General features: G+C 39.8%; 1 protein-coding gene across 1 annotated transcript; it reads left to right on the top strand.

Moving 5' to 3' along the window:
- Window positions 1-3205: 3205 nt before the first annotated feature.
- On the top strand, window positions 3206-7525 carry atp5po (ATP synthase peripheral stalk subunit OSCP). The gene is made up of 7 exons (XM_064327682.1): window positions 3206-3330; window positions 3904-3954; window positions 4274-4384; window positions 4794-4923; window positions 6828-6940; window positions 7092-7178; window positions 7264-7525. Exons 1-7 carry the CDS (start codon window positions 3304-3306, stop codon window positions 7372-7374), a joined length of 630 nt encoding a protein of 209 aa, XP_064183752.1. The 5' UTR covers window positions 3206-3303; the 3' UTR covers window positions 7375-7525.
- Window positions 7526-10160: the final 2635 nt, after the last annotated feature.

Genomic DNA, 10160 nt, shown 5'->3' with positions numbered 1-10160 from the left:
AAACCCCTCATTACAAAGACATATGCACATTTCACAGTTCAGTGGTGCAAAAACCTTAGGCACTGGTCTACAGGGATGTTATGGTCAGATGAGTCATCCTTCACCATATTTGTGGATGAGTGCAAGTGCATGGGTGGCGTACACCAAGAGAACTATACAGGCCTGAATGTTTGACCCCCTACATTCAGGGGGTCCAATGGCTCTGTTATACCATGGGGGCATTTCCCTGGCATGGTCTGGGTCCACTTGTCGCTTTAGAGGGACTGGTTACTGTAAATCAACACAAAGTTATTCTTAGTGATCACCTTTATCCTATGATGAAACAATTCTATCCTGATGGGAGTGGTCTCTTCCAGGATGAAAATGCTCCCATCCACAGGGCCTGAGGGGTCATTGAATGGTTTGAGGAGCATAAAAATGATGTGAATCATGCTATGGCCTTTGCAGTCACCAGATCTCAACCCAATTAAACACTTATGAGAGATTTTGAACTGGCGTGTTGGACATCGCTCTCCGCCACCATAATCATCAAAACACCAAATGAGGGAATCTTTTGAAAGAATGGTGTCCGATCCCTCTGTAGAGTTCCAGGGACTTGTAGAATCTATAGTATGCCAAGGCGCATTTGAAGCTGTTCTGGCAACTCACGGTGGCCCAACACCTTACTAAGACACTTTATGTTGGTTTTTCCATTAATCTGTCACCCGTCTGTATGTTAAGCATCACTTGGAAAATGCTTCTTGACAGCATGCTGTGGGGGGTGGCTGGGAGGTTTTTTCAAAGCAAATTATTAGATCACTGCTTTGTGTTCAAGGCTGATATTTGAGTGAATTCTCTGATGAAAAAGAAAAATAACCAAAAATTCTGAAAGATGTGTATAATAACTGATAAAACAGGATTAAGTCTACAATCCCTGGTGCTTTTTTCAATGCAGTCTATATTTGTAATTTATGTTTTATTATGACCCGCCGCCCCCCAATTCTGGGTCTTTTGTCAATGCACGCATTCACATGCATGGCCCCTCAAGATTCCTCCCCCACCCCTCATAAACACAACAAACCTTCAAATCTACCCCCTCTCCTCACCAGTGCTCAACAGTACTTAGTGGTACGATTTAGTACCCTGGATGAAAAAAGAAAGCATCTTACCTTAAAAAAAAAAAAAAAAAAAAGTTTTAGTTTTTAAATGGTAAATGAACTGCATTTATATAGCACTCTTATCCAAAGCGCTTTACAACTGATGCCTCTCATTCTCCCATTCACACACACCAACGGTGAAAGGCTGCCATGCAAGGTACCAATCAGCTCGTTGGGAGCAATTAGGGGTTAGGTGTCTTTCTCAGAGGCACTTCGACATGCCCAGGTTGGGGGATCGAACCGGCAACCCTCCGACTGCCAAACAACCGCTCTTACCTCCTGAGCTATGTCGCCACATCATATAAATAAACAAACAAATAAATAAATAAGTAAATAAATAAATAAATAACAACAACAGATTTACCCTTTTTATAGGCTATAGTTATATTTACAAGCAACTACAATGACTACTCTAGGTCCAGTTGTTCCTGTAACTTTTTAAACATACAATAACAATATTCTATCTCCACATTCATGTCATTTTGAGGGATAGAGGAAGCAAGTTAGACCTGATGCATACATTATCTGGCATTAACCTTAGCAAATTTATTACGATTACTTTAATCCGTGCAACATCTTGGAAAACTGTCAAGACGAATGACTTTGATGTAGCTGTTGCTCACCGACTTGCTATTTGCATAACACAAATGTCCTTGACGTGAAAATAGGTTATCTCCAGTGGCTGACATACGCCCATGTGTTACTGTGAAGAGGGCTGTAAATTTCCACTAATTGTTAGCCCCTATTTGTAGGCGGAGCAGTAATTTTCCACAGTATCTCACCCTTCCAAATGACGTTTGCCAGCTACGTAAAGGTAGATGCTTAAATGGATGCTTAGGGGAAAGACCAAACAAAATGCACATGGGTCGAATACAGACAATCGCGAAATGCGAAGGCGGTGCAGGCGCTTACGGGAGTGTTTTCAATCGGCTTTGTTACCGTTGTCAAACCTTACGTTCACAAGACAATGAAACAAGTTATGCCAGTTAAGGTGAAGGCAGCTACACGGTTTAGAATACATAGCCTATCTATAATTTAACGTAGTTGTCAAACCATACGTTTACAAAACAATGAAATATGTCGACAAGTTCATGGAAGCTACACAGATGCTATACTGCGAAATGCGAACGTAAGCTACTTCCAGCGCGGCAGTCCCTTAAAAAACAATAAAAATGTACTATTTTAGATTCATGGTTATATGCGGCTATTAAATAGCTAACAGTAGGTGGCAGGACATCTTTAAAAAATACCTGCCTCAAAACATTTCTCAGTTTACCATAGCCTTTGTTTACATTCTTATTCTAATACAATATGAATGTAGGCTACGCTACTGAAAAGCAGTAGCCTAATGTCGCCGTGGTACAAAATGTAATTATTTGTGATTCAATCGCCGGCCTTTTTTATTAGGTACACCCTGAATTTACAAATAGCCTGCTCCTCCAAGCAGTATATGAATGAAGCATGCAGACATGGTGGATGTTTCGTTTTTTGTCCGACCAAATATTAGAATGGGTAAGATACGTGGTAGCGACTTTGATCATGGTATGATTCTTAATGCCAGAAGTGGTTCCTATATCTCAGAAACAGCGGGGTCCGGAATGCGGATACTATATTATAATTCCGTAACTGGTTCCTAATGAAACGCTTCATGATAACTTTGACGTTATTTGGTTTAATTAGTCTACGTAAACGAAAAACTGAACAACCGATTAATATTCCCCAGTCAACTCATTTCCTCTAGCAAAGTTGTGAGCCAGATGAACTGCGGAACTCTTGCCCACTTATGGGAGTGGCTGGTTGGACCGAATTCTTTTCAGCCAGATCTGAGCCACAACATTGCCGCAAGTCAGGTGGCCCTGATGTGGCTGCCAGACCATAAGCAATGAACCAGTACTGAACCAGAGCTATATATATATATATATTATATAATTATAATATATAATATATATATATTATTATATATATATATTATAAATGTAGTATTTAAAATGAACACTAAAGTGTTCTAAATGTGCCAATTATGTCTTATTATGAAAAGAGCTATAGTTATTCGCGTGAAGTGACAGCGACTTTAGAACTACAGTTCCCAGTGTCACGGAAGTTTTATTGAGCTCTATATCCGTTTCTGCGCAGTACGCACTAAGTTTGACCTACACAGTAGGTAAATATGGCAGCGGCTAGATTGGGGCTGCAGGTATGACATTCGTAAAGATTCGTTATGTCAAAAATGTCGATTTTGTTCAGATTATGTGATGCGCGGACTATATAAAATTAACTCCAAGATAAAAGCATTTGCACCTTCTTTTCAGCATTATTTGCTTAGGTAACAGTACGATATCAAACTATTTGGTTAGCTTGCTAGTTAGCTAGATGACTTAGGCCTTGCTTATTTAAATGATATTGGACACTTGTTTTTGCAGGACTGCATTCATTGAACTAAACTACCAAATCGTTTAACTGTTAACTTACGTGGCTGAAGTTCTCCATTCATTTAATTGTTAGAATGGACCACAACAAGATGATCCCCTTCCAATAGCTGCTTTACTGTTTTATTGTAATTGTTATGTAAGCACTGCCGGTTGTAAATTTTTAAGTTCATTAGCTTACTAATATCTAGTTTAACGTCAACCAGTTGCCTAGCAGAGGACAACCAGGTCAAACCGTGTTCGTTTTAGGATCAGGGAAGATATTTCAATTGAGAGTTTCAAAGGAGAAAATAGCGAAATGTCATCAGTACATTCTTTTCTTTACTTATTTTCTTCTGTAGGTGCGCCACTTCAGCTCCACTGCGAGCAGGCCAGTGGCCAAGCTGGTCAGGGTAAGACATGTCGAACGGTTGCTTGTTTCCCCATATGAAGTTAACGGTTTCATCGTTTCAAACCGCTTTTGTTTCATAGGCGAAAACAAAGTAGAAATGCTCACGTATGTTAAATAATATTAATGCTCGCTACGTGCTTTACTAGTCGTGTGACAGGGAGGTTGGACGGGTTTGTCTGGATTGTATTTTCATTTAAGACCTTGCTTGGAAAGATAAAACCAACAGGCCTCAAATGGAGACTGATAGACCTCAGATCAGTTGCAGAAGTCAATGGTCATTGGTTAAGAAGGCTCAATAGTAATGCTTCCTCATTTCATAGCCTCCCATCCAGGTGTATGGCGTGGAAGGCCGCTATGCCACAGCCCTGTTCTCAGCTGCCAGCAAACAGAAGAAGCTGGACCAGGTGGAAAAAGAGCTGACTCAAGTCTCTGTAAGCTAGCTCCCCACCTACCTCAGCATTGCCGAGTAATGGCTGGTGCTTTCCACCTCAGTCTTACATTTGGAATACTACTCTCACACTTCAAGGAGCAATTTAATCTAAATTACTTTCGTAGACATATAGCAATATAAATGTACTAATAATTTTTTGAATGTTAAAATGTGATGTGCCTTAAACAAGGTGACTGGGCAAGGAAATGATTATAGGAATGATGTTTATCACTCAAGCATTTTGGTCTGTGCTGATAGTTAATCTGGTCTGAGTATATGACATATGTTACTTGGTGTGCGTAAAGCTGTTTGTGTTTATGTGAAGTGAGACAATGTTCACATACTTAAAACATACAGGCAAGAATGTCATAATACTCTAGCAGGTATCTTGACTGACAACCATCCCACAGGCCCTGATTAGAGACCCCAAACTCTCAAGTATTGCGATGAACCCCCATGTAAAGCGGAGCATCAAGCAGAAGACCTTCAATGATGCCCTCACCAGGGAGAAACTCTCCCCCATCACCATCAACCTCATCAGTGAGTACTGAGGACAATTGTGCCGAAATGTAAGGATACTGTCCATTTTGTGCACACAGAATGGGAGAGATCATTTAAAGGGATAATTCACATTTTTTTACTCCCTGCTACTCACCCCAAATTATATGATACATTGGGGATATGTCATGCTCAAGTCCTCTTGCCTTGAGTACATTTAGGTCAGTCTCTGTCAGCCATTAGCCAAATAACATCAGTTTAATGGGGGCTAAGAATCACCCCCTGACAGCTATTTAACAAAGACAATATTAATAAACCAAACTTAAATAAACACATTATTTTTATTTGTTTGCATAAATACATATCTTGTAATCACAATTTTGCCAATATAGGCAAAAAAAGTAGGACCTTCTAAGCCAGCAGTGTAGCTGATTCCACCCCCTCTGTGACTGCCTTTACTGTGGCAGCAATTAGAGCTTAGCTGAAGAACAAAAATTTGAATGAATTGTACCATACTGTACATATGAATCCCTTCATAGTACAAGCGTTGCATCCATTCAGTACAGTTGAATCGCCCTCTTTTAGGTTAGTTTACAATGATTTTGAAAGTAAGGGAAAGCAAGTATAACAGTGTGAGAGACATGCACTGAATTCCTTTTTTGTATTATTAATAGATTGTGGCAGCCCTAAATCCCTATTACCACTCCCTGCGGACAGTCCTGACAGTTCATTATAGTTTTGGAATTGCACTTGCATTTTTTTCTATTGCTGTTCCGTCATTAAAAAAAACATTATTGAAATTGCAATTTATTTTCTCATATTCTACTTATTTTTTAACTTTACAATGACATGTTTACAGAATAATACTAATTGACAACTGGTAAAGATTCACTGTATGGCCAAAAGTATGTGGAAACCTGAGATCCAACATCTCATCCACAATTATGGGCATTAATATGGAGTTGGTCTACGATTTGCTGCTCTAACAATCTCCACTTTTCTGGGAAGGCTTTGTAGTAGATGTTGGAGCATTGTTGCAGGGATTTGCTTCCATTGAGCCAGAAAAGCATTAGTGAGGTCGGGTACTGATTGGGCAATTAGGCCTGGCTCCCAGTTGGCTTTCAAATTGATCCCAAGGATGTTTGATGAGGTTTAGGTCAGAGCTCTGTGCACGCCAGTCAAGTTCACTGTTCTCACAAAACAATTTCTTTGAGTTTCACTGTGTGTCTGAGGGTATTGGGTATTGTGATGCTGAAATGCACAAGGGCCTTCCCCAAACTATAGCGGAAGTAGAGAATTGTCTATAATGTGATTGTATTTGGTTTATCTTTGTTAAATAGCCATCAGGGAGCGATTCTACGGCCCAATTAGATCTGTGCTATTTGGCTAAAAAAAGGATAACAAGTAAGCTACGTGTACTCGGAGGACTAGGAGGTAGGAGGACTTGAGCCTGACATTCTCAATTTATCATATAATTCCTGGTGAGCAGCTCAGCAGACCTGGATCTAAATATCAACGATCACTTTAATGCATAGCCCCTGGGCAATGACGAGAACCAAAGATTTACCAAGTTACAGCTGTGTTATATGGGGTGAGGAAGTCAATATAATGTTTTGGGGAAACATTATATTTGCCCACCCACTTTTTAAAGTTAAATTATGATCAAGTGCTGATTTAAAAAAAAAAAAAAAAAACTATTTTACTGTTAAAATTAGTCAGTTGAAAGGAAAAACTTTAAATAGGAGCATCTAAATTTTCAATTTGATAGGTGCCCATGGTTATCGTTAATGACCTCTTGAAGGAACAAGATGTCTCTTACTGACTGACTCCCTGAGTGAGTGAGCAAGAGGCTATTGCAGTCACTAACAAAAAAAAAAAAAAGCTTCACTAGGGTGTGGAAAATCCAAATTAAGAGTTACAGGCAAATGTCTCTGTCTGTGCCTCAGACGTCCTGGCTGAGAACGGACGCTTGAAGTGGACCCAAGATGTCATATCTGCCTTCAGCAAGATGATGAGCGCTCACCGCGGAGAGGTCACCTGCACCGTTACCACCGCACAGGTAGCACACATGCATGCACGTGCGTGCGCACACGTGTACATGCAAGCAATGTTTCATTAGCAACTCATGCATTATGTAACCTCAGTCTGTTGGTGGGGTTTCATGAAGCATTTGTGTGTGGGGATTTAAGGTCTTTTTTTTTAAATTTCAGCCATTGGACGAGACTAACCTGGCAGAGCTGAAGACTGCCCTGAATGGCTTCTTGCAGAAGGGAGAGACTCTCAAGTTGGAGACCAAGGTGAGACTGTAGGGCAATACAATTACTGCTCTCTCGCTCTCGCTCTCGCTCTTGTTAAGTGAGTGTATTGTGTTTTTCCCTCCAGTCTGATCCCTCTATCCTGGGTGGTATGATCGTCAGCATTGGGGATAAGTATGTGGACATGTCCACCAAGACCAAGATCCAGAAGCTCACCAAAATCATCAGGGACTCCTAAGTCACATGGACTTTAGAGGGGCCAGGGATATTTATAACATGTATGACAGTGTAAGAACAACATACCTTGTCTAAATGTTGCTGTTGGTAAATAAATATTCTGTAACAGTCTGTGCTTGCATTTCAGTGGCTTATAAATATTGCCATCTCGCTGTCCGTCTCAGCTTGTCTTTTGTTTTCTGCTGCAGCAGAAGTGGTTTGGTTCTTTACTTACGAAATGTAAGTAAAGCCAAGACCTCAGAAAAAAATTGTGCACCTCCAAGTCCGGTTCTTGGGACCACACTGACACTGTATCGTTCTGGAAGAAGGCACAAATGAACTCCCAGGGCTGAACGAACTTTGGTCCGAAAGGTTCAACTGAACCAGAGGTCTTTAAAAATGTAAAACAAACCTGGGGTGTCCTGGAGAGTTTTCTCTCCTGTGATAGTTTTATGACTGTATCACCTTCCAGAAGAAGCAGGGCATCCAAACGGTCACAGAGACCCAGCTGGCTAAAGAATGCCCTTAAGAAGATCATCCTTCCTTTTATGTTTGAATGCAATTTGTAACATTTAATTGACACTTGATTGAATCGTCATGTGTATATAGATAATGGTTGTTGAGGCTTACTTTTCGGAGGTGTTACAGTGTCATGCGAAAACCAAGGTGGTGCTATTTGGTTTTGTTACATGGAAAATACTTTGCCTGATGGTGAAGATTCCAACTGGCCTGCTTTAACAATTATTTATCTACAAAAAGCATCTCTTGTAATTAGAAGCAGCAGTAAACTTCTATGTTTTTAAGAAATATGCAGTAGCCCATTCGGTTACTGCCTAACATATTCATGTTTGGTCACATTATAAAAACCATGCGGCAGTGAATCTTTTTGATAATATCATAGTTCTTAGCCCCACTTTTCAAACAACATGAGTTTGATATGTAAATTTGCCAGCTTTCAGTCAAGACAGTCCCCGTCTGATCCCGCTATCACACATCTGACCTTCCTCACCACAGCCATGTTGTCCCCCTCTTTCAACTATACCTCCTCCCTTGTAGAACAACTTTAAAAAAAAGTTTTCTTGGCTAGACATTTTTTGAGGAGCTTAACATCAGCCAGTGAATATCTGCTGTGGTGGACATTCAGGGGTTGGTATCTGTCGAGGAATCTGAGGAATCTGAAACTTGCATTTAGGCCTTGTGTTGTGCAGTGCTTGGTGCAGGCAGGATCTGGCATTTTTGTCTTACAGCTCATCTGCCATTTTTACATTTTCATTCCTGGCTGTGGCTATCTTTTGGTTTTTTAAATTTGATCTTGGTTTCCTTGGGACTATTTTGTGAGAAACAGTATGTGGTTTGGTATTTTCTTTTGTTCATTTGTTTTGTGACTGAACCTGTCCATGCCTGTAACATTTGTTGTTTAAGGTAGTTGACCCTCGTCATTAGATTGGACATTGTTTATTGTACATTTTTAAATTTTAATCCGGCTGTGAATTGTACATTTTGATAAAGGTTTGTCCAATAAGTTGCTCTACCTATCAGCAAATTTGGCAATTTAATTAATAATGAATATCTTTAATAGTAGTAATTATCAAACAAAATCAAAAGAATATATTTTATATGTTGGATAAGTGAGAAGTTTTAACTGGTGATTTACTTGTGTTTGGTATTCAGAGTGCTTGATGGTAAACGAGGGTGTTAGGGTTAGCCACCGTTAAACCACTGGATTTGGAACCTAAAATGTTTTTACTCAATCCTTACAGTGACAACGTCATGCACTATTACAACATTGTATATGTGAAATCATAACAAAGTAGGACTCAGACTGGTAAGAGGTATGTTAAAACAAAAGTTTTGCTTTAATTGGATTGTTCTCTTCGTAGGTTTACATAATACAGTAACACACACTCAGAGGCCCAACAAACAATAAGACTGTTTAAAAAAAAAGAAAAGAGAGATGAGACTTGCGTGCTCTCTGGGCTTCACGGGGATTGCAGAAATTCACTGGAACTGAGCTAATGTACATACAGTACGCATTAATACAAATGAATTGATGTGGAAGGTAAGGTAAACCACATCACCAGACTTCCCAGCTTCCCTTGTCTCTGTTTTTTCTTTTCCAACATTTAAGATGGAAAGCAGTTTAAAATGATTGTGGTTACAATTAACTCTTCAGTTTTTGTTTTCAGGAATGATCTTTATTATTTGAAAAAGGACCACACTGCAAAGGATACACTAGGACTGCTTTGATTAAATATAATGCGTTGGGTTAAAGAGAAGAAGTGCACTACTTGGGAGGGACTATACATGGCAAGCAGGAGACATCTGGAGGAATGTTGCTGGGGGACGCACCAAATGGTGCTTCTCTTCAAGGTAAGAGTAAAGTCTCTTGACCAGAAGTTTTATGGAATGGGTATTCTTAAAAAATAATTAAATTAATTAAAACTCACACAGAAAGACACAGGCAACAAAACTTGCAGTCTCGACAATAGCTGTGAATGTTTCTCTCCTGCCCTGGCATGCCTGCCTTCCCCTCATATGTCTCCATATTCCATGTGACGTCCAACACCACTAGGGTAAAGCCAAAACCATCAGCCTTGTACTCTTCCAGCTCAAGTTTTACATTAGTACCCCAACTTTAACCTACAGCTTCCATTTTCCATCTATTACAGGGTGCTGACAGACTGTAACCCATATATTGGTACCAGAATCAGACAAAGCCATTTAAACAATTGGAGTGACATAGTTCTGGTTTGGCACCAATGTATGTATACATTAGTCTGTCCTAACCCGGTTTTATTAACAATGATG

This window comes from Anguilla rostrata, chromosome 3, assembly GCF_018555375.3.
Source record: "Anguilla rostrata isolate EN2019 chromosome 3, ASM1855537v3, whole genome shotgun sequence".
In the NCBI taxonomy this organism is placed as follows: Eukaryota; Metazoa; Chordata; class Actinopteri; order Anguilliformes; family Anguillidae; genus Anguilla; species Anguilla rostrata.
This window is presented reverse-complemented; position numbering and strand designations above follow the sequence as displayed.

Coding starts and splice junctions, on each gene's coding strand:
- atp5po (XM_064327682.1), top strand. CDS start 3,304: ATGGCAGCGGCTAGATTGGGGCTGCAG. Junction 3,955..4,273: donor CAGTGGCCAAGCTGGTCAGG/GTAAGACATGTC, acceptor CTCATTTCATAG/CCTCCCATCCAGGTGTATGG. Junction 6,941..7,091: donor GCACCGTTACCACCGCACAG/GTAGCACACATG, acceptor TTTAAATTTCAG/CCATTGGACGAGACTAACCT.